General features: G+C 49.4%; 1 protein-coding gene across 3 annotated transcripts in view; it reads right to left on the bottom strand.

Moving 5' to 3' along the window:
* Window positions 1-25,000, bottom strand: part of PDPK1 (3-phosphoinositide dependent protein kinase 1) — a 76,560-nt gene that overhangs the window by 27,041 nt on the left and 24,519 nt on the right. For 2 of the 3 annotated variants that reach the window (XM_030299908.1, XM_030299909.2), the window contains exons 2-6: window positions 17,200-17,466; window positions 12,761-12,803; window positions 12,349-12,486; window positions 9,143-9,287; window positions 8,053-8,150 (exon numbers count right to left, since the gene is read on the bottom strand). In XM_030299908.1, the coding sequence (XP_030155768.1) occupies window positions 8,053-8,150; window positions 9,143-9,287; window positions 12,349-12,486; window positions 12,761-12,803; window positions 17,200-17,466 (691 nt within the window). Of the gene's footprint in view, window positions 1-8,052; window positions 8,151-9,142; window positions 9,288-12,348; window positions 12,487-12,760; window positions 12,804-17,199; window positions 17,467-19,566; window positions 19,842-25,000 lie in introns of those variants that run through there. The other variant, XM_030299910.1, reaches the window with a different exon arrangement.

Raw genomic sequence — 25,000 nt, 5'->3', positions numbered from 1 at the left:
TAAAATACAAAAAGAAACCAGGGCCCCTGGCCACACCAATGCAGCATATGGTCATCTGGACTGAGAGGCCCATTGGTCATGGTGGCCATCATATCCTGCTCACCATCCCTGGGGCTGCCTCAGAGCTGGAGGCGCTTGCCATGGGGGACTTCCTGACTGTTGGTCCAAAGGCCTCCAAGGGCAGACGCCCAGGAGGAAGACAGACAAAGCCAATGTGCTGGCTCTTCCCCACTTATCCTCATATATGGCCCCCGTCCTCCCAAGTACTGAAGCCCTGGAGCCAGCAGGAGCCCCAGAGGGAGGCGAGGAGAGTGTGAGAGCCTACCTGAAGCTGGTCCTCCTGCCCCACCCTTATCCACCAAAGTGGTTTCCCTGTGCCCTGGACCCCCCCCACCTGCCCCACCTCCACCCGGGGAGCAGAGGGGCTCACGGTCTCATCGAGGAGACCCAGCCCTGTTGCTTCCTCGGCCCTGCTCTCTGTAACTGGTCCCCTCATTAAGTTGTTTTCCTGTAGAGACTCTGCAGCCACATTTGCATCCTGCCAGGACCCCAAGAGATACTGCCAAGAACAATGAGGTGATTCATATGAGGAAAAAAAAGAAACTGAGAACCGAAACCAAATGAATCCATTCAATGATGCAATGAATCAAAGAAACGCAAACGAACACACAAAAGCCTATCAGACCAGCAAAGGCACAAAAGGAAATACACAGTGCTGGCAAGGATTTGAGGAGACACACACTCACCGTGCTACCGGTGGCGATACGGAATGGTGTAATTTTCAGGGGAGCAGTTTTCCAATAAGCATCAAAATCCAGAGAGCACAGGCTTGCGCTCTGACCCAGCAGTTCCACTCCCGGCACCCGAGCCTCAGGACGGATCCGGCAGTGACAGCAGGACCACACGCAACGCAATGGCCCTGGGAACCCTGCCTGGTACTTCACTGCCTCTCGTGTGCTCCCATCCTGCATAGGAGTCATGCGCAGCTCCTGTCATTTGTCTTTTGTTAATGCTGCTATTGAAAAGTTCTGGAAATGTATTTTTGTATGGAAAGATGTCTGTGATGCATAATTAAGTAAATTAAATCCAGCTATCAAAACAGTACATAGTGGGGCACCTGCGTGGCTCAGTCGTTTAAGCGTCCATCCGGCTCTTGATTTTGGCTCAGGTCATGACCTTAACAGTTTGTGAGTTCCAGCCCCGAACGTTTAGAGACGTTTGTGCCTCTAAATAGCTACATGAGGCCCAAAATAAAGTCTAAAAGGGGCTACACCATCCCCACCCCCGCCCACGGCTAGGCTTCAGTGACTCATGATGTAATTAGGACTGTGTTGCTGTTTTACAGTCTCTGGGCCTGGGTCTGCTGGTCTCCCGTGACACCAGCTGCTCCCTATTACCAGGAGCCTGTGCCCATCTTCTTGAAGGCGGGACTTCAAGTCCCTGGGGAGGTGTGAAATCACCCCCTTGGAAAGGAGCTCTCCTCTAGTCCTGAGATGAAGGAGGCCTCTGGCATACGGAAAAGAACAGGACTGCCCTCAGAAAAACGTTTGAAAGGCATACAATAAAATAGGACTAGAAACGACCAAAGTGTCAAAATACTGGGGTAGCGAAAGGGTGCCACAATGATGCCAGGCTCTCTGTATCAGCGCGGTAGGTCATGAGGCCCATCAGGTCTAAACGCAGGAACTCGGAAGCAGCGAGGAACACACAGAACAGAGCAAGACTCTGTGACAACCTGTTGCCCACCTTCGTAATTAAAGGAAACATTCAATTTCACTGAAAGGTTGGTGAAAATCAGCCACTTTCTCCTCCCCAGCTTCACGAGAGCCGACTTCCGTGTGTGACACGAGGGTAAGAGCCCCCAAGAGAGCATGAGAAGCGCAGAGAGAATCTGGTTACCTCCCCCAGAGGCTCAGAGATTAACCGAAGGCCAAACTGCTCCACCTATTGGAAAACCAGGCCCAGAAACCCACCGTTAGTCAGAAAGCTGCCTATTCCACACCACTAACCCACTAAAAGTGGGCCACAGGGTCAGGGTAAAGAAGAGGGTCTTGGGCTGTGCTGCTGTCTCCACCCTGAAAGTGATTCAAGCAAAGTGACCAGCATCCCAGGCCGTGAAACACTCTGGCCACCACCTCGGACTCGGAAGGGCCTGTGAGGAAGGACAAGCCCCAGGGAGTGTTCCTGAGGTCAGAGGACACCCACCCTCTCTGCAAAGCTGAGAGTAAAGAACTACAGTGTCTTACTCATAAGCCCCCAAGCGAAGCAAGCACACACACTCCCCAAAAGAGGCTTCCCTCTTGGACAAAAGATGAGCAAACTGAATACAGCAACACATCAACAGGAGTACGCACCACGACCGAGTGCCATTTATCCCAGGAATGCAAGGGTGGATCAACATACAAAATTCACTCAGGGGCGCATGGGGGGCCCAGTCAGTTGAGCGTCTGACCTCGGCTCAGGTCATGATCTCGCAGTTCACAAGTTCGAGCCCTGCATCGGGCTGTGCTGACAGCTCAGAGCCTGGAGCCTGTTTCAGATTCTGTGTCTCCCTCTCTCTCTGTCTTCTCCCACTCACACTCTGTCTCTGTCTCTCTCTCAAAAATAAATAAAAACATTAAAAACAAAAACAAAAACAAAAAAAAAACCCAATATATTACATATCATTAGAATAAAGAACAAAATCCACATGATATCTCAGTAGATTCAGAAAAAACATCTAATAAAAATTCAACACTCCTTCATGACAAAAATACATCACAAAGTAAGAAGAGAAAGGAACCTCCTCATAGTCAAGGCGTCTATCATCAGCCTCGATGGTCAAAGACTGAAGCTTCTCCCGGAAGATCAGGAACAAGACAAGGATGGTCAATTCCATTCGACATCGTCCTGGAAGTTCTGCCAGGCCCGTCAGGCAACAAGAGATCAAAGGCATCCGGAGTGGAAAGGAAAAAGTAAAAAGTATCTCGAATCACAGACGGCCTGATCTTCTATGTAGAAAGTTCTGAGAATTCACTACGAAACAGTTACAACTAACAGATCCAGCCAGGCTGCAGGACGCAAGGTGAGAGCACAAAAGCAAATGTATTTCTACACGCTTGCAACGAACAATGTGAAGGTAAAATTCAGAAAACAATTTCACTTACGATAGACTCCAAAATAAAATACTTAGGAATAAATTTACTAAAAAAAAGAGGAAAGCTTGTACACCAAAAACTAAGACAGACTTTGGAAAGAAATTACAAGACCTAAATGGAAAGACACCCCCCACGCCGACCCCACCCTGACCCCAGCCGGCGTTCACTCAGCACGACGCGTCCTACTCCATCGATGCTAGTGTGGACCAGAACTCCACTCCTCTTTAAGATGAATACTGTTTACCCATGTGCACGCCAGGCACCTGAGTTGTCTCCACTGTCTGGCTATCGTACATAAAGCTGCTATGAGCACTCCTGTACAGTGCTTCTGTGGACACGTCTCCACAGCGCTCAGATACATCTGCGAGAAGAACTGCTCACTTACAAGGGACGACGCTTAACGTTCTGAGGAACTGCCAGCCTTTTTTCAAAGTGACCGTACCATTTGACATTCCCACCTGCACAGCACAGGGTTTCCATTCCTCCACACCCTTGCTAACGCCTGATATCAGCGTCTGCCCTATTTCTTTTTTTTTTAATGCTTACCCTTGAGAGAGAGCGCCAGCATGTGTGCGCATGAGCGAGGGGGGTGGAGGGGGGAAGGGATCCAAAGCGGGCTCTACGCTGGCAGAAAGGAGCCTGATGGGCGATGGGCTCACTGGAACTCATAAACCGGACCAAGCTGACCAAACTGAACCGTGAGATCATGACCTGAGCCACCCAGGTGCCTCATTGTCTCTCCTTTTGATCAGAGCCATCCTAGAAGATGTGAAGTGGTATTCAGTGTGGTTTTCATTTGCATTTCCCTAATGACACTTAGCACCTTTTCATGTGTTTATTGGCCATTTGCTTTGTCTTCTTTGGAGAAATGTCTATTCAGACCCTTTGCCTGCTTCTACATTTTTAATGTATTTTCTTTTTCTCTTTTAAAGTTTATTTATTTATTTTGAGAGGAGAGCACGAGCAGGGGAGGGGCCCAGAGAGAATCCCAAGCAGGCTCCACTCTGTCAGCGTGGGGCCCAACACGGGGGTCAAACTCCTGAAACCATGAGACTACAACCCGAGCTGAAACCAAGAGTCAGACGCTCAAACAACTGAGCCACCCAGGGGCCCCAATTTCATTTTACTTCTTGTCTTATGAGTTCTTCAGGCACTCTGGGCTAAGTCCCTTACCACATACATGTTTTGAAAATGTTTTTTCCTGCTTTGCTTTCTGAATGGCATCATGGCACAAGTTTCCCAACTGGATTCAGTCTATGTTCCTTGTGCTGCCCGTGCTCTGGATACCATATCTAAGAAAGCGCTCCCTGCCTAACTCACGGTCATGGAGATTTACGCTATGCCTCCTCTCAGAGTCTCAGCTTCTAGAGTCTACATTCAAGTTCACTTCAGAGCTAACTTTTGTGTATTATGGTGTGAGGTAGGGGTAAATCATGTTCTGGGGGGTGCTTGGGTGGCTCAGTCGGTGAAGCGTCCGACTTCGTCTTAGGTCACGATCTCACACTTCGTGGGTTCAAGCCCCACAGTGGGCTCTATCCTGACAGCTCAGAGCCCGGAGCCTGCTTCAGATTCTGTGTCTCCTTCTCTCTCTGCCCCTCCCCTGCTTACGCTCGCTTGTGCTGCACTCGCTCTCTCAAAAATAAACATTTAAAAAATTTAAGTAAAACAGAACAAATCAAAAACTCCATGTATCATAGCTATGACTAAACAAATACCAATGTTGAGAAGACGAGAGTAAACCATTTCTGATGTTAAGAGTTATATATGCTGGTATAAGTATAGGGACTTGACTTTCCCCTCTCTCATGTGAACTCTTCTTCTGTGGTGGGTGGGGCTGTCCTGCCCACACTACAGTGGGGGCGAGGCAGAAATGCTGGGGCAGGTCCTAGAGTCCACAGCACACTGGGAGGGGGGGATTTGATGCCACTCTGAGGGGCTGGATGATGGCCCTCCACAGAAAGTACATCTGGAGTGAGTGACAGAAGTGACTTCGGCTCTGTAGCCTCCCCCTCCAACCCGTCTCTGGTCATCTCCCACTGCACACCTGCCAGACCTCCCCTCCTGTGTGGCGAGTGGAATCTCCATACCTGGCCGCATACCAGAAAGGCCTACATAGCTCATGACATGAGTTTCTAGACACAAACCCCAAGTCCAAACCTCTATGGCATCCCAAGCTCCCCAAGTCTCTACCAAAGACAGCAAAAGCCAGTGACAGCCACAGACAAGGGGCTTGCTCTGCATGATTAAGTTGCCCCTGCCCAGACATGTCTGTGGGAGCTTGGTTAGAAGTCACAAGTCCTCTGTGCCATAAAGTCCTCATCAATCCCACATACCCTCAACAGCTGCCCTGCTGTTTCCTATCCTGCTCCTTACAGTCACAAGGCCACTAGGATGCCACAGGAAGCAATAAGGGAGAGACAGAGGGACAACCCACTGGGACAGAGGTCTGTGAAGAGACAACCTGCCTCTTCTAGGAGGGTAGAACATGCTCACAGGACAGTTAAGGAACCTGGGCCATGTCTCCACCAACGCTTGCTCTCTGGAAGCCTAAGATGTTCTATGGAAATCATCTCTGCACAAAGGTTTAAAAAAAAAAGCTAATGCAAGAATAAATTCTAAGAGCCTGAACTACTTGAAACAGAAAGCGAGAGCAAGTCACTAAAACCAATCATTCACATAGTTACACGTTTTCCCTCTTCCTCTAGAAGGGTGGGAAGCCGGGGCGCCTGGGTGGCGCAGTCGGTTAAGCGTCCGACTTCAGCCAGGTCACGATCTCGCGGTCCGTGAGTTCGAGCCCCGCGTCGGGCTCTGGGCTGATGGCTCAGAGCCTGGAGCCTGTTTCCGATTCTGTGTCTCCCTCTCTCTCTGCCCCTCCCCCATTCATGCTCTGTCTCTCGCTGTCCTAAAAATAAATAAACGTTTAAAAAAAAAAAAAATTTTAGAAGGGTGGGAAAAAGCCAACTCATCTATACATACAAGCAACTGTCCCTGGTTTACAACGTAAAGACGTCTACACTTCTACTCCCAGAAAGAAGAAATGCAGGCTTATTTCTCCAATGCATTTAAATTCATCCCATTTTTTAAAATGGCTACAAGGTACCAGGACTAGCTTGTGCCAAATATCAGGTTGTGAGGCAAATGGACACAGAGGAAAAACAGACAGCACAGACCCCGAGGTGGTTGGCTCCCAAGGCTGACAGGGGGAGCCCCATGGCGGACGGTGACTTGTCTCATGGAAAGTGACACATGACGGGACAAGGACGTTTGGGGCCATGGAAGTTCGTGCTTGGCTCGTGTGTGTCATGGGCCACGCCTACGGTCACAGGTTATACCACGTCCACAAAACACGACCGCCGGCCGACACAATGTTCCTGTGCAACAGCGATGAGTCAGGTGGATCAAGGTTTTGGGGCATCTCACAAGTGCCCAGAGAACCTCTCCAAGGTGGGAAGGAGGGACAGGGAGCTGCAAAAAGAAGGTGAGTGGCACCAGGACTAAAATTTGTCAAGAAACAAGAGTATCTTCCTTGATTGCCGAGTTCTGTTTCAGCCCCAAAAGGGTGGTGCTTTAAGATTCTCGAAGAAGGTCCCAAATCCGAGATGCAGTCTTGGCGATTCAATGAGAGTCTGCGCAAACATCTTCCCAACACTGAGTTTGAAAACATGGGGCTGCAAAAACACCAGGAAAGGAAACAGAAGGCACCCTGTGGAACAGAACCTACCGAGGCCCAGGCAGGCGCAGCCAGGAGGAGGGGACCCCAGACATCAGCCCAGCAGCTGCCCTACGTGTGGTCGCCAAGCAGGCCTCAGTCCGACCTGAGGCGGAGCAGACCTGCCTGGCTGAGCTGCAGGGCTCCTCGGAAGCCGAGCTGCTCGCGCTGTGGCATGGAGCTCGCGGCTCCCCTCCTCCACAGGAGGGCCGCTGCAGCAAAGCGGAGGTTTCCATCTGAATCTCCCTTCCGCCAACGATCCCAGCAGTCGCACCTGCTCCGGCCGCTCCCCAGCCCGTCCATCACGGCCCTCTCACGGGTCCCCACAGGGCCTGGCAGAGCGGAGCACACTGCCCTAGCCTTTCGGGCCAGGGTGGCTCTGTCAGTTACACTTGTCCTGACTCAAGGTTCATTTTCAAGGTCCCTGATTAATTTCAAGGTCCCCACTGGCTAGCTAAGACACTCAAGGCCCACTGTACTGTCAGCAACTCGTCTTCAGGTGATGGAGTGGTCACAATACATAACCCGGCACCGGGAATCACCCTAAATAAACAGTGACTGGGATGGCTTGCAATTGTAAATGTGCACTTGACTAGCAGCTTAAAAATCAGCCCCTACTCGTTCTTTGAGTTCGTAGAACCTCACCATCATCGGGGTGCCTGGGCCACCACTGGCAGCTACACAGAGGAGATGGGAAGACAGGCAGATGGCGGGCACTGGGACGGAGACCGTGCTCTCACAGTTACAAGCCACAGTGCCACGGGAAGAGCCGGGAGCTGATCCCACCAACTCCACACCCCTGCTCAGAAGACCAGGAACAAAGCACCATGGCATCTTCCAGGACTCGGGGCGGTGAGCCCCAGTGGACACTTGCAGGTGCTCACAAAGACCTGGGACGACAACATGCAGAGTGGCTGGCAACCCAGCACCCCCTACTCAAGGCCAGGCAGACCAACCACAGGCCTAGAAACCTAGTCGCCTCCCCCCACAGTCCAGACCAGACAAAACCGCCCAGACCTCCAGCGAGAGCCACCACGTGAGGCAGGGCCTTCCCACGTGAAAGCTTCAGCAACTATCTTACGACAGCACAGGTGTTACAAACGTGTCACTAACAATGAAGACAGTACAACACAACACATTTCTAAGAAGTTGTTTTTGATCTCAAGCACTGAGCCAGGACCTGCTGGAAACAGAGCACTCACACACCTTGTTTACTCTCCGGGGATAAGACTTTCGCTGTTCCAAAATCTGTGATCTGGATGTGCATGTCTTCATTTAACAAAATGTTTTCTGGTTTCAGGTCCCTGTGAAAGCAGATTTTTTACATTTGAGGTGAAATATTTAAACAGTTATGCTATTACACACTTTACAATTTTTCACTGAAAACAAAATGGACTGATTAACGCTTATAACCTTTATGGACCGACAACCAAGAATGCGAGTCTTTTTAAAAAGTTCACAATGGGGCGCCTGGGTGGCGCAGTCCGTTAAGCGTCCGACTTCAGCCAGGTCACGATCTCGCGGTCCGTGAGTTCGAGCCCCGCGTCGGGCTCTGGGCTGATGGCTCAGAGCCTGGAGCCTGTTTCTGATTCTGTGTCTCCCTCTCTCTCTGCCCCTCGCCCGTTCATGCTCTGTCTCTCTCTGTCCCAAAAATAAATAAACGTTGAAAAAAAAAAAATTAAAAAAAAAAAAGTTCACAATGAACAAATATTAACTGCACTTAATGAGTACCTTCAAATTACATCACTTCAAAAGTACATCTATCATTTTCAATAAACTTTTTATTAATGTGTAACCCATCATTTTTAGCCCATAAAAGGAAGATCTTTGAAACCTACTGTGGTCATCATTTCACAATATATTTTAGTCAACCATCCTGTTGTACACCTTTGATTTACACAGGGACGAATGTTGTTCGTTATTTCTCAATGAAACCAGAAAAAAGAGTTAAAATGATAAATTCTGTTATATGTCTTTTACCACAATAGAAAAACGATCAGTAACCACAACAAAAAGAGCTCGTATGAACGCTTTTAATTTGACAATGTCAGAAAGTCATGGAAAATAAGATCAGAAATAAGTACACACAAAAGCTATTAGGCAGGAAATAAAAGCACCCAGTCAGGATGGCTGGGAAGGCCACCCACCCTCCCAGCAAACACATCTGACCAACATCACCTGGGAAGTCTCATGAACTTCTCAGATCTCACAAGGAGGCCTCCCACCACTCCAGAAAATAAAGCAGAGCTGACCCTGGGGTCTGGGGAGCAAAGCCCACAGGCCCCTGGCATGGTACCTGTGAATGATGCCCTTGCCATGCAAGTACTCCAGAGCCGACACCATCTCGGCCGTGTAAAACCGGGTGCACGTCTCATCGAATGAGCCAATTTTGCGAATGTATTTAAGTAGTTCTCCATTTTTGGCATAACTAAGACCAAAGTCTAAATATCACGTAGTTAAGGAAGAGTGCAAAAGTCATTCTTTTAAACTAACCTTACAGCCCAATAGGAATTTCTTCAGTTTCATTTATTTACTTGGGGACGGGGGAGGGGCAGAGAGAGAGAGACAGAATCCCAAGCAGGCTCCACATTCAGCGTGGAGCCTGACTCAGGGCTCAATCTCATGACTGCGAGATTGCAACCTGAGCCGAAATCAAGAGTCAGATGCTTTACCAACCAAACCACCCAGGCGTCCTAGAATATTTTTCATTAATGAAAACTGAAGGTACCTGTGTCCTAAGACAGCTGTCCCTCTTCAAGTCGGACCATGGCATGATCATACACACAGCTGCTGGGTGTGACAGGAATCCCTGGCCCCAGCTCCACGAACAGGCCCCAGCATGGGTTTCTCACCAAGAACACAAAGACACCCATCCCTCATTCCGACTGCCACTTCTGGACCCCACCATCTCCACAAAACACCCACGGGCTCAGTGAAGGGAAGCCACCAGAGACGGCAGAGCCCGTGGCACAAATGCCTCTTTGCAGCCAGGGGAAAGGGCCCTCTGTCATAACAGAGCCTCCAAACCTGCATCACGACAGGCACACACATACTGGGCACCCACTGCTTTCCACGGTGTGCTAAGAGTCAACTCATGTAACGGTTTCTCAAATGCAAGCTCCTTTCCACATATAAAGCAACGTGTTTCATAAAGAAATGCCACTCAGAGTGCTGGGGACAGGGGTGACGCCCCTAAACGAACCAACAGAAAGCCCTCTCCCCACCGCAGCAGCCCGTTGGTACTAGACCAGGTCACTGCTCCCCTGAAGACGGAACCACTGGGAAGAGCCCAGTGTGCATATGTGTCCTGCCTGGACAGCCTCACCTCTCTCTCTTGAAACCGCCTCCTCACCCCCAGAACAACCTGCACAGGAGCCAAACCACAGGTCGGGCCCGAGCCCCAGGTACTGGACCAGTCGGCAGCATCTGGTCTGGCTGCCAAGGACCCTACCCCAGAAACCCTGGGGCCCTGGGGGGGGGGGGGTCTGCCTCTCTGCTCACTGGCAACACCCCATGTGCCACTCTCTGTGTGGGGGTGACTTGGGCTCAGGCCTCGGAACTCTCCCCTGCTGAGCACGCTGTGGGGGGCCGACCAGCCTGCCAACACCCCTCCCACCCCACCCCCCCGACCCTCAGTTTGTGAGCTGCCCTGACTCTTCGCGGAGCTCTGCTGGCAGCCGCCCAGCAGCGGCCGGCACCTACAGATGCGTCGAATGCCAACGCCACGCACACTCCCAGCCTAGCCTCTCCCTCAGACTCTTCCAGCTCACCTACAGCAACCCTGCGCACCCCGACTCAGGCCTCACACCCGGAAGCCACCCTGACCGCACTGCCCCTCGCCCGGCTCACCTGCAAAAACCTTCACAGTGCAGCGCCGGCCACGGTCACGGCAAACGGCTGCTCTGCTCTAGCCTCTCCAGGCTCCCCCGCACACTTGGAAGAAAATCTGTGATTCTCGCCAGGCCTCTGAGGGAGGAGGAGCTGCCCCTGCCCAGCCTTTTCACCCCACCTGCACAGACACGCTCCTGCCCTTGCTCCGCCCAGGACTCGGGCCAAAGTCCATGGGTCCCCTCAGACTAGCAGGCTACAAAAGCAGCACCTTCCGGCGCCCTCTCACCGGGCCCTTACTACCTTTGTTCCCTCAACACATACCACATGGGCGCCCATCATCAGCGTGTGCTAACTCCTGCACAGAATGCAAGCTCCGGGAGCGCTTCCCTTCTTGACCGGCATACCCCCATCACCTGGCACTCAACAAGAACTTCTCAACAAAAGGACAAGTTCAGCTGACAGTTGAAGGAGCCAGAAAATGGTGTCGAAGGGAGACAGGGATAGAGCAAAGCTTCAACCCAGAGGAGTCTGTGTAGAAAGAAGAAAGGGGAAAGCCCGGGGCAGGGGGTGTGTGGTGGGGGGGAACGGAACAGCCAAGCCCTCACACGGACCAGCTTTAGCGCCAGGCAGCTGAGGAGACCGGAGGGCAGGAGGGAAAGAGCTAATGTCAAGACTGAGGTTTAAGCCCGAACAAGTCCTGAAGCAACTACATTTGACAGCCTCCTTCTCTCAGTGGAACAGAAGCCAAGAGCATCTGCTGGGACTGAGGACAAGAGTCACTGGGACACATAGGGGCCGAGGAAGTCCTGGTTGGGAAAAACTACAGGAAAAGTCCGTGGAGTGAGGAGAAACTGGCCAGCCAGGCCCCATGATGGGCAGACCCTGGGACAAGCTAGACAACACAGTCGTGCCCCGCCCCCCCTACCATGGTGCCCTACCTCCCGGCTCCCTAAGCAGAGGTAAAAGAAGGGGGAAAGAAAAACATTGCCCCAGGGGTTAGAGAAGTCAGGGAGCAGGAAAGGCCCTGAGAGGAAACAATCAGCAGGGTGTGACAGCCCTGCCTGAGAGCCAGAGGCACTGAGGGATCACAGCCATCCACAGGCCACAGCAGACTGGGGAGGGTCCATGGGGAGGGGGAGAGGAGAGGGCCTGGGGAGGGGAAAGAGTCTGGGTCCCTGCGGTTACTCCCTGGACTTCGCACTTGGGGGTTAAGCCTGGTAAAGACGTGCATTCCAAACAAACCCCACAGCCCTGGGCCAAAGAGAGCAGTGAGGGGCCCTGGAGGTCCGAGATCCTTCTTCCTCTCTCTCACTTCCCTGCCTTGAGAAGAGACTTGACGGAATTCCAAGGAATAAGGGAATGCCTTTGAATAAATATCTAGCAACCACAGGGTTAAAACAGTAACAATCCTTTAGATACAAAGCTTATCAACAAAAAAACCTCAAAAAAGTTTGTGCTGATCTCCCTTGAAGTACATTCCACTTCAGTGAACGTCAGCAATCCCAGGGGCTCCCACAGCAAAGTGATGTGAATTCATTTGTACTTAGAATATGCCACCCTTGCTTGTCCTGTCCAGGGAGGGACGACTTGTGAAAATACACACTGGGGTCATGACTCCAAAATAGCACAGGGTCACTGGTGCGATTTCAGGTGCGACTGTTCAAAGGATACACAGCTTTTCATCATCCTGAAATGTGAAGTAAAGTTTAACAAAGAACGGGTGATCCAGGCGTGACATCACGTCTCTCTCTCTGGTTACATACGGGACCTTGTTCTCTTTGATAATGTGACGTTTCTCTAGAATTTTAACTTAAAGTAAGAGAGAAGCAAGTTATTACAATTGATAGCGGTGAAAACAAAACAAAACAAAACACCACACTAGAAATAAAACTCATAAAGGTAACTGGAACAAATTAAAGTTTTTCACAGAACATACCCACCGGCTCCGTGGTCTCTAAGACCACAAGTGCCTGACCCTGAAATGAGCACAGAACCTCCAGGCACTGGGCAGCCAGGTGGCCATGTGCCTGCAGGCACCCCGCCCCGCATCCCAGATGCACGGCCCACTGGACTTAGTACTTACTAGCGTATTCCCTTGAGGTTGCCAGTTCTCGGGCCAGGACAACCTGGTTTCGGAAGAAAAGGGGAAAGAGGAGAGAAAAATCACTCAATGAACCAGGGCAGTGAGTCTCACAAGTCACCCTGCAGCCGACAGAATGGGCTAACGTGCCCCCACCATGAAATTACATTAAAATATTTGAAACTACATTAAAACATATCTGGTCCTGTGCTAACAAATACAACGGATGTTAACAACAAGGTGAATATGTTCTAATAAACAGCAAACGCATATATGAATCAACTGCTTTCAGAAGGTTCTTGATCAGCTGCTAAGTTCCCCTACTGCCATGAAGTACACATTCAGGAACATCTTAGACTAATGTAACCCTCACAAATAGTAGAAAGCAGCAGCAAATAATACCTCTAGAAGTGAGTCCTGGGAATTCCCTTAAAAAATAATTTTAAGAGGGGCACCTGCATAGCTCAGTCAGTTAAGCATCCGACTTTGGCTAAGGTCAGGATCTCGTGGTTCATGGGTTCAAGCCCTGCGTTGGGCTCTGTGCTGACAGTTCAGAGCCTGGAGCCTGCTTCGGATTCTGTGTCTCCCTCTCTCTCTCTGCCCCTCCCTCATTCGCACTCTCTCTCTGTCGCTCAAAAATGAATGTAAAAAAAAGTTTTTTAAATAATTTAAAGAATATATTCTCAGTATATGTTCATTGTTCATTCTGCCCTGAATTTGGGCTTTTTCAAGTAACTGTTATCATACATTTCTCTTGATGCCCCTCTCAGGTACTGTAAACACTATCCTACCATCAAGGGCACAGGAAGCTAAACCACGAGTGGCCCACAGGGAGCGTCTCCTGGAAGGGTACAGTCACACCCCAGGCTGGTTTCTCTCAGCAGCACACGTAAGTCTTGTACTCAACCACCACTTCAGGGCAGAGAACCAAGAGGGCACAGCATAACGTGGAAACGATAGTTCTACACAAGCAGCCTCTGAGCACAACCTGGGCACCAACTCCCACAGGCCCAGTGAGGCCTGTCTGCTGGGAAGCTGAGGCAGCCTCCACCCACCCCGGCCAGCTGAGGCAGGTGCCTCTAAGAGGCCTGCACAGAGACATGGCCCGAGGACCAGAGAGCAGAGGGAAACCTGCCCAAATCCTGGGAGAAACTCAGGAGGCCGTGGGCCGGGATCATCCTACAGTGTGCTCCGGCAGACGCACCGGAAGTGATGCTGGGAGAGCACTGTGTGAAACGCCCTGCAGTTATCAAGGAGAACAGGGCTAGATTGTATGTGCTCAAGTGGAAAGATCTCAAAGATCTTTCTGGAGGAATGTACCTGTGTGGACTGTTCTCAGGCACTGGGGGTGTTGGGGAGGGGCTGGGGAAAGACCCCTCTCCTTACGTTATGTGTTTATGAAGTGTTAAATCTCTTCACAGGAGCATGTACTAGCTACCTAGTAGGAAAGAGCAAGAAGAAACTATTAGTACTAACAATTAATGGGACCCTTTCTGAAGGAGCTATTTATGAAATCCTTCTGTTGTGTGAATTCAACATTTCACATGCAGGCCTCCTTATGGGCACAAGGCAGGAAGTATCCCTCTTCCAGAGAACAAGGCATGACGCATGCCCCCACGGCCCTCCGGGCTGACAGCAGGGCTAATCTGGACATCAAGATCATCCCCAGGGGGCCAGGCAGCAGCAGGCCAGGCCTCTCTACTCTCCAGGGCCAGGCTCGGCCAAGAGCAGATCCTGCCCAGCCTGGGAACTGCCCCTTGTCCTCCACCCTCCCCTGGAAATCTAATTTTAAGAGGTCTCTATTTCAGGAGTGATGAGGAATACCTGAGGGTAGCACATATAATTTGAGAGCCAGGCTACAGGACTCCCAACAGTGCCAGGAAGGAGCCTCCAGCTCATGGTGCTCTTCTCTGGCACCTCCCTGGCACAGGGGTTCAAAAGGCACAGGGGTGACAAGAAGTACAGCTGGGGCTCTTCAACAGCAGGAGTGTGTCACCCAGAATGGATGGTGCCCACTTTTCCCCACCATGGAAACCCATGGACCAAGGGGAATTTCACAAGTAAGGCTTCATTTATTAGTCAAGATAAATGTCCATGAAGTAAAACTGAGAAAAGGAGAGAATGCTTCTTCTTTTACTGGACTATTTTAAGTAACCATGCAGAACACCCAAGGTTCTTTTCAAAATAGTTTCTTCTTTCTGAGAGGATCTGTGAGTACCAGAACTACTGGCAACTATGCTCAGAGTTAAAGATTTTTATCATGAGGGCACCATTCTTTCATAATTTAAACAGAAACTGCCAATAAAAAAATCTAAATTAAAAACATAAGGAGAAGGGCGCCTGGGTGGCTCAGTCGGTTGAGCATCCACTCTTTTCAGCTCAGGTCATGAGCTCACGGTTCATGATACTGAACACAGAGTCTGCTTGGAAAATTCTCTCTCTCTCTCCGTTTGTCTCTCAAAATAAATAAATACATTGTCTCTCTCTGTCCCAAAAATAAAAATAAACGTTGAAAAAAAAATTTTTTTTAAATAAATAAATACATACATACATACTTTGGAGGGGAGGGGAGGGGAGGGGGAGAGGAGGGGGAAGGGGAAGGGGAGGGGGAAGGGGAGGGGGAAAGGAGAGGGGAGGGGAGGGGAGGGGAGGGGGAAGGGGAGGGAGGGGAAGGGGGAAGGGAGAAGGGGGAAGGGAAGGAAGAGGGAAGGGGGAAGGGAAGGGAAGGAGGAGGGAAGGAGGAAGGGGAGGGAAGGAGAGGGGAGGGGAGGGGAGGGGAGGGAAGGAGAGGGGAGGGGAGGGGAGGGAAGGAAGAGGGGAGGGGAGGGGAGGAGGGGGGGAGGGGAGGGGAGGGGAGGGGGGGAGGGGAGGGGGGGAGGGGGGGAGGGGAGGGGAGGGGAGGGGGGGAGGGGAGGGGAGGGGGAAGGGGAGGGAGGGGAAGGGGGAAGGGAGAAGGGGGAAGGGAAGGAAGAGGGAAGGGGGAAGGGAAGGGAAGGAGGAGGGAAGGAGGAAGGGGAGGGAAGGAGAGGGGAGGGGAGGGGAGGGAAGGGGAGGAGAGGGGATGGGAGGGGAGGGGAGGGGGAAGGGGAGGGGAGGAGAGGGGGAAGTGGAGGGGAGGGGGAGAGGAGGGGGAAGGGGAAAGGGAAGGGGAAGGGGGGGAAGGGGAGGGGGAAAGGGGAGGGGAGGGGAGGGGAGGGGGAAGGGGAGGGAGGGGAAGGGGGAAGGGAGAAGGGGGAAGGGAAGGAAGAGGGAAGGGGGAAGGGAAGGAGGAGGGAAGGAGGAAGGGGAGGGAAGGAGAGGGGAGGGAAGGGGAGGAGAGGGGAGGGGAGGGGAGGGGAGGGAAGGGAAAAGGGAAACTATAAGGGGAGCAAAAGTTAACATTGATTAAATGAAGCTGGGAACACGGGTGAGCTATTTCATGTTCTTTGTATTTTATAACATTTCATAAATGTAAAAAGACAAAAGGGGAAACACATTTCACCTGAAGTTTTTTCACAAAGGCCAGGCAAGAAAGCCCTGCCAGCAGGAGGCCACTGCAGAGCCGCCCTGGCCAGCCCTGGCCATCCGCAGGGCCCTGCTGGGTCCGGGCACCCAGCCCCCCCCCCCCCCCGCCCCCCCGGCCTCACCCCAGCCACGTGGAGCTGCTACCTCAGCAAAGGGGCTGCTCTGAACCTTCACTCTTTGCTTTAAAAGGAAAAATGCCACAAGACAGGCACAGCTCACTCAGGTAGCAAACAGAGGTACCCAGCATGCGACCTGCCGGTGCTGATTGTGAAAATACTATTGCTGATTGTGAAACTGAGGCCACGAGAATTTGGAGGCTAGCAGGTCCAAAGGCTGCGCCTCTAGCAGCTGTCAAGACTGTGACGTTTTACACATTGTTTTAAATAAAAGAGAAGGTCACTCAATGTTTCCCAAAAGCCCTGAAGAGATACCGATGCTGACACTTACAAGAGAAAGGGTAGAAAAACTTGGCTGGGACCTTGCTAATGGGACACAAGGACACAGGATGTAACTTGTTGATGAATAAATTAGAATCAGAATAAAAATTAGGATAAAAATTAACTGCATTAAAAAAAAAAAACCCAAAAAACAAAACAGGGGCACCTGGGTGGCTCAGTCACTTACTTAAGCATCCAACTCTTGATTTCAGCTCTGGTCATAATCTTACAGTTGGTGGGTTCAAGTCCTGGAGCCTGCTTGGAAATCTGTCTGCCTGTCTCTCTGCCCCTCCCCACTCACATGCTCTCTCCCCCTCTCGCTCTCAAAAATAAAATAAACATTAAAAGAAAAAAAATAGAAAAATCAAAAGATACCTTTTAAAGCTTTCATGCACAAAATCACGGCTTAGATATTTTAACCATGTGACCCACTTGGCGTTAGCCAGCCCCCAAATCACCTTCACAACAGGAGCTGAACCCCCGAGGGTGGCATGTACTCACTGTTGAGAAAGAGCCTTCACCAAGAATTTTCCCAAATTTGAAGTCTTCGGGCCGTTTCTTCCGAGGCTGTGGCGGTGGCTGTGTGGTGTGCTGCAGCGAGTTGGCGCTCGATCGGGACTCAGCCGCGGTGCTGTCCATGGTGGAGCCCTGTCTGCTACCACCACTGGGAATGCCAGGGGCCGAGCCGGACTCAGTCTGGGTCCTCACCATTGATGGGGACGGGCAAGAACATAACACCACGCTGGACTGAATAGGAACGGTGTCATACTGGTGGACACAGGAAAAAATGGTAAGACTCCAAGCAGCTCACTTTTTCTAAACACGTGAAGTGACGTGCTGACGTTGTTGAAACACAAATACCGCCAAGTACAGGATAAGCTATCTGAATTCGGCCGCAGGGTTCAGGCCACTGCCCTCCTCTCCCAAGGCCCTTCCCTGCTCAGATCCCAGCCCCCACCCTTGACCTGCATGCCCACCAACCCCACCATCCAGCACCTGTCCACCATCATCCCCCTCCCTCAGGGTGGAGTGAATGTCCAACAACCCCCCCCCCACACACACACCACTGAAGCCAGTTGGCCTTCCCATCACTGCCAAGCCTAAACAACACCTGCAGCCAACCCATCCACAGAGGAAGTCAGTCCAAACTCTCTGACCACAGTGTCCCCATCCCAGAATTCCCTGCCTACTCACCCACCCGCACCTCATACAAGGCTGCATACCCAGAAGGCATTCAATTAGGACTTGAACAAATAGACAGCTTTAACACTGCATCCCACAAATGAATAGAATTTTAACCTAGCAGTCCTAGAACATGGAAGCATAACCTCATGGAAAGAAGAGTCCAAGAACCGTCAACTACAAAAAAAATTTACAGTTGATAAAAATAAATATATAAGCTTCTCAAAAATAGAGAAGTTGAATAATTGGTTAACAATTTGGAAAATATCTGGGGCACCTCAGTGGCTCAGTTCACTGAGTGTCCAACTCTTGATTTCAGCTCAGGTCATGATCCCAGGGTTCATAGGATCGAGCCCTGTATCAGGCTCTGCACTGGCAGCATGGAGCCTGCTTGAGATTCTCTGTCTCCCTCTCTTTTCTGCCCCTTCCCTGCTCACTCTCCTGTTCTCTCTCTCAAAAATAAATAAACATTAAAAAACAAAACACAATTTGGAAAATATCTTATTTTGAGCCCAATTGCACACTCCACACCAAACTTACCTCCAAACCAGTTAAAGTGTTCTGTTTTTAAATTATCTAAACAAATTCAAAAATTTAACAGATTTTAAAAATTATTCAACGTCGGGGCACCTGGATGGTTAAGTGACGGAATCCGTTAAGTGACAGATTTTGGCTCAGGTCATGATCTCTCGGTTCGTGAGTTCGAGCCCCACATTGAGCTGTGCTGACAGCTCAGAGACTGGAGCTTGCTTCAGATTCTGTGTCTCTCCCTCTCTCTGCCTCTCCCATGCTCACGCTCTGTCTCTGTCTCTCAATAATAAATAAACGTTAAAATTAAAAAAAAAAAATTATTCAATGCAGTCCCTATTAAAATAGTAGGTGGCTTCCTTGCAGAAATTGACAAGCTGATCCTAAAATTCATATGGCAATTCAAGGAACCCAGAATACCTAAACAATCTCAAAAAAGGAACAATGCTAGATGACCACCTCACACCACCTGATTTCAAACCTTACTACAAAGCTACAGTAATCAAGGCAGCGTGGTCCTGGCACAGGACAGACAGAGATGGAAGGGATGGAGTTCAGAAGCATGCCTAGACATCTACAGCCCAGTGATCTTCAACAAGGGTGCCAAGACCCTTTAGTGGGGAAGTACAGACTTTTCAACAAACGGTGCTGGGACATATGCATAGCCACATACAAAAAGAATGAAGCTGAATGTCTTTCTTATATCATATACAAAATTAACTCAGATGTGCCAAAGATCTACATATAAGAACTGAAAGTATAGCACTCTTATTAGAAGACATACCAGTAAACCTTCCTGACCTTGGCAGTGGTTTCTTAGATATGTGACCAAAAGCACAAGCAACAATAGCAACAAAAGCAGATCAAAGAGACTTCACCAAAATTAAAAACTTTTGTGCTTCAAAAGCACCATCAAGAAAGTGAAAAGACAACTCATAGAATGGAAGGAAATATTTGTAAATCATGTATCTGGTAGGGGCTTGTATCCAAACTACATAAAGAACTCCTACGACTCGATTAAAACGCAAGCGCGCGCACGCACGCACACACACACACACACACACACACACACACACACAGTTAACAGATAAGGGATCCAAATAACATTTCTCCAAAAAGATATACAAATGGCCAATAAGCACATGAAAAGATGCTCACCATCATTAGTGATTACGGAAATGCAAATCAAAGACAGAGTGAGATTCCTCTTCATACCCACTAGGGTGGCTAGAATTAAAAAGATCAGAACCAATGTTGGTGAGGATGTGGAGAAATTGGGACCCTCACACACCGCTATTGGGAATAGAAAACGGTGCAGAGAGAAATCTGGCAGACAGTGTGACAGTTCCTCAAAAGGAAACAGGAGCCATATAACCAAGCAATTCCACCCCTAGGCGTGTACTCGAGAGAAATGGAAACCTGTGTCCACACAAAACTTGAACAAAAATGTTCACGGGGGCGCCTGGGTGGCGCAGTCGGTTAAGCATCCGACTTCAGCCAGGTCACGATCTCGCGGTCCGGGAGTTCGAGCCCTGCGTCAGGCTCTGGGCTGATGGCTCAGAGCCTGGAGCCTGTTTCCGATTCTGTGTCTCCCTCTCTCTCTGCCCCTCCCCCGTTCATGCTCTGTCTCTCTCTGTCCCAAAAATAAATAAACGTTGAAAAAAAAAAATTAAAAAAAAAAAAATGTTCACGGCAGCCTGATTCTTAACAACCAAAGGTGAAAACAACCCAGATGTTCACCAATGGATAAATGGATGAACAAAATGTAGTCTAGCCATAAAACGGAGTATCGGGGCTTCTGGGTAGCTCAGTTGGTTAAGCATCCGACTTCGGCTCAGGTCATGATCTCATGGTTCGTGAGTTTGAGCCACAAGATGGGCTCTGCACCGACAGTGCAGAACCTACTTGGAATTTTCTCTCTCCCTCTCCTTCTGCCCCTCCCCTGCTCATGCGTGCTCTCTCTCTAATAAATAAACTTTTTAAAAAACACAGAGTATTATTCAGTCATAAAGAGGAAGAGCTGACACATGCTACAACATAAATGAACATGAAAACCACGATGCCAAGTGAAAAAGGCCAGACACAAAAGGCCACATACTATGGGATTCCATTTCCATGAAACGTCCAGAACGGGCATATCCACAGACAGAAAGCAGATAAGTGGTCGTCAGGGATGGCGGGGGGGAGGGGGGGGGGTGGGCAACAGAGAGTGGCTGCTAAAGGCTCTGTGACAAAAACATTCTGAAACTAGGGGCGCCTGGGTGGTTCAGTTGATTGGGCAACCAACTTCAGTTCAGGTCATGATCTTGCAGTCTGTGAGTTCGAGCTCTGCATCAGGCTCTGTGCTGATGGCTTCGGATTCTGTGTCTCCCCCTCTCACTCTGCCCTCTCCCCTGCTCATGCTCTGTGTCTCTCTCTCAATAATAAATAAACGTTAAAAAAAAAAAACCCAAACATTCTGGAACTAGATAGCGATGATGGCTGTATAACCTTGTGAATACACTAAAACCCACTGAATTATTTAAAAAGGTGATTGTATGGTATATGAATTATATCTCAATAAGTTGTTAAAAACAGTTGTATTACAGGGGCGCCTGGGTGGCTCAGTCGGTTAAACGTCAGACTTCAGCTCAGGTCATGATCTCGCAGTCTGTGAGTTCAAGCCCCGCGTCGGGGTCTGTGCTGACAGCTCGGAGCTTGGAACCTGCTTTGGATTCTGTGTCTTCTTCTCTCTCTGCTCTACTCTCCCACTCATGCTCTATCTCTCTCTGTCTCTCAAAAATAAATAAACGTTAAAAAAAATTTTTTAAGCAGTTGTATTACATATGACTGCATTAATTTATATACAAGAACTCCTTCAAATCTATTAATCATCAAGACTTTAAGAACCCAAGAAAACTCAAGGAACCAAGAGATGTAAATACATGTAGTATTCAAAGACAAATGAAAGCAACCAAAGATAGCACTGTACGTTTTTAATTAGGGGAGAGGTTGGAAGATGAAAAAACAGATAATAACAATGATTGCATATATTTACAGCACACACAAACAGCAGTGCTGGCCAGGCCAGGCCAAAACAAGAGCACTCCTGTAACTGCAGCTGGCGCTAGTAAGCCCATGATGAGGTTATAAAGCTTTTGGAAAGCAGTCTGGTAATCCAGCAAGAAAGCAATGACAGAACAGGTGTCGATGAGATACAAAGAAATACTAAGGAGAAGGGAGTAAAAATCGTTAAAAACTTAGGTAGGCATCACGAAAGGATCAGAGAGTTTCAGAAAAACAACCAAGTTTACCCACAACCATAAAAAGAATTCTTTCTCTGGCTCTAAAGTGTTCTAGCAGTGACATCATTAGCCTCTCCACCACCAGACTGTTGCAGAATACCACAAAACAAACCCAGAGCACCCAGATTTATTTCTAGTAGTACTCCCCGTTAAAAGAACTCAGGACAGCACTTAACTCCATATCTTAGAACAGAAAAAAAAGAATCAATCAATATGGTACTGGAATCTGGGGCGCCTGGGTGGCTCAGTCGGTTAAGTGTCCGACTTTGGCTCAGGTCATGGTCTCGTGGTTTGTGAGTTCAAGCCCCACGTCGGGCTCTGTGCTGACAGCTCAGAGACTGGAGCCTGCTTCGGATTCTGTGTCTCACTCTCTCTCTCTGCCCCTGCCCTGCTTGCGCTGTCTCAAAAATAAATAAATAAATAAATAAATAAAACATTAAAATATATATATATATATATATATATATATATATATATATATATATGGTACTGGAATCCCTTGCTATGTCTGAAAAGGAGGTCTTCACATGTGTCTGTGGTAGTAAGGTGGGGGGGAAGCTGGCCTGGAGGGACTGTCACTAGCCAAGCTGTGACCCTGTAAACCCTAAAAAGAGATCAGTAAGTACAGGAAATCAGAATATTCCCAAACTGGGAAAAAACATGAGCCTGTAAGGATACACACAGGTGATAAGTGTATCAATGCTATAACTATAAAAGCAGGATACATACGATTGAACACTTAATTTCATCTATCTGAATAACTAAGGGAGCAGCGTGGCCATAGAGATCTCTGTTTCTTGTATTATGTTTGTTCATAAAGGATAGATAAACATTTCCTCTCCTTTTAAACAGGGAAGGGAGACAGGGAACTATGAAGAAGCCACAATCCTAGAGAAAGCACACCACAAACAGGACGGACAGGTGGGCACAGTAAGTAACCAAGACTGCGCAGCGGATGACAGCTCAGCCACCACAAGAAGAGAGCTGAAGGAGAAGCTCCTTTTGAAATGCACCAAACACATAAAGTCAAAAACCAGACTAGACAGGACGTCCTGCACCCCAGACATGATGAGCACAGATATAGAGAAGGGAAGAGCAGATGGCAAGAAGAGGCAGGAGCCTGGGCAGGCCCCACGGGGCCGCATGAACCCCTCTCTATGCAGCAGACCAGCCCCAGGAAGGCTGGCTCAGGCCGGGTCAGACACACACACACCAGACCCCAGCTCCCAGACAAGGAGGCCCCATCACCGCCGGGGCTGCACCATAGCAGGGAGGAGGCAGGCTTCTTTCACATACAGGTCTGTTGAGCATTAGAACTGCAGGCAAGGTGCAGGCCTACCTTAGGATGTTGAAGGTTCAGGTTCGGACCACTGCAGTGGAGTGAATATCACGATAAAGAGATTCAAACTTTTTGGTTTCCCGGTACATATAAAAGTTATAGTTACACTCTACTGGAGACAATATATTAAGTGGCAGTAGCGTTATGTCTAAAAACACAACGCCCATGCCTTAATTAAAAAACACTTTAGGGGCACCGGGGTGGCTCAGTCAGTTAAGCATCCAACTTCAGCTCAGGTCATTATCTCACGGTTCATGAGTTCGAGCCCCACATCGGGCTCTGTGCTGACAGCTTGGATCATGGAGCCTGCTTCATATTCTATGTCTCCCTCTCCCTCTCCCTCTCTCTCTCTGTGCCCCTCCCCTGCTCACACTCTGTCTCTGTATCTCAAAAACAAATAAACATTAAAAAAAAAAAAGTCTTAAAAAAATCTTTTATTGGTAGGGTGCCTGGGTGGCTTAGTCGGTCTGACTTTGGCTCTATGTCTCCCTCTCTCTCTGTCCCTCCCCTGCTTATGCTCTGTCTCTCCCTCTCTCTCCAAGATAGATAAACATTTTAAAAAATTAAAAATACTTGACTGGTTACAAAAGAAAAAAAAAAAGCTAACCATCGGGATGCCTGGCTGACTCAGTTGGTGGAATACGTAACTGCTGTTCATGAATTCCAGCCCCATGTTGGGCAAGTAGAGCTTACTTCTTCTTTAAATATTATTTATTTTGAGACAGAGAGAGGGAGAGAGACAATCCCAAGCAGGCTCCGTGCTGTCAGTGCAGGGCCCAATGCAGGGTTCAATCTCATGAACCAAGAGATCATGACCTGAGCCGACATCAAGAGTCAGACGCTTGGGGAGCCTGGGTGGCTCAGTCGGGTTAGCGTCTGACTCCCACTTAGGTCACGATCTCACGGTTTGTGAGTGCAAGCCCTACATCAGCTCTGCACTGATGGTGCAGAGCCTGCCTAGTACTCCCTCTCTCTGCACTTCTCGTAAGCGCTCTCTCCCTCTCAAAACACAAAAAAAGTCAGATGCTTAACCAACTGAGCCATCCAGGCGCTCCGAGAAACGGATTTTTTAAATGTAGTACATGGTACAAATGTGACCAGCAGTATAGGTCCTCTAGCTAGACTGGTAGCACCATTTATTTATGGCAACTTGCTGTTTTCAACGCTCCACAGCTTGACAGTAAGCCAAGTGTGCTTTACACATTTCATAAATACTCCATCTCACAAGAAGTACCAACGATTGGACCAAGCTCTGGGGTTCAGTCAGCCCCTTAATGGTTTGTCCCTATGAGCAAAGCATATAACAAGCGTATCAAATCCAGTAGCTTCCCTTGGAGATTAGCAGGAACTTCTCTGTCCTCAGGGGCAGTTCGTGGGGAAGAATCATGGTCACCATGCTAAGGCCTATCGAGAACTATGACAGGCCTGGACTGTCCTCACAAGCCAGGCCAGCGATACTGCGAGTGAGGGCTGCGCACACGGAGCCCTGGGGATTCACGGGACTCCTGGACACAACCAAGGTCGCATGCTCCTTGGGTCATCCTGGGTGCAGACCCTCAGGCCTGGTACAGAGGAGCAGCCAGACTGCGTGACCTAAGGGGCACACAAAAGGGACGGAAGCGGGAAGGAGCTAGCACTACAAACAGCACAGCCCTGGGCATCACAGCAGTGCTGTGAAATGATCCGGCCACAGGTCTGCTGAGCAGCCACCACTGCCCTATGGGGCAGGGGAGCGGGGACTTCCGCCTGTCTCTGTCATGGCCGCCCCACCCCTGCACCTGTCCCAGAAAGTGTGTCAATCAGATCAACGTGGCCTCACCTAAATTCACCTGTGTGCCCAGCCTCCTGTCAAGCAAGACTCAAGGAGACAACAGGAGACACGCCCAAGACAGTGGCAAACAGTGGTTTTAATTCAAAACTGACAAGTGAAATAGTGACTAAAATCTCAAACATTTTTTTTTTTTAATGT

The sequence above is a fragment of the Lynx canadensis genome, chromosome E3 (genome assembly GCF_007474595.2).
Source record: "Lynx canadensis isolate LIC74 chromosome E3, mLynCan4.pri.v2, whole genome shotgun sequence".
NCBI classification, from domain to species: Eukaryota; Metazoa; Chordata; class Mammalia; order Carnivora; family Felidae; genus Lynx; species Lynx canadensis.
Note: the sequence above shows the minus strand (reverse complement) of the source record. Positions and strands in the feature narration are given on the sequence as shown.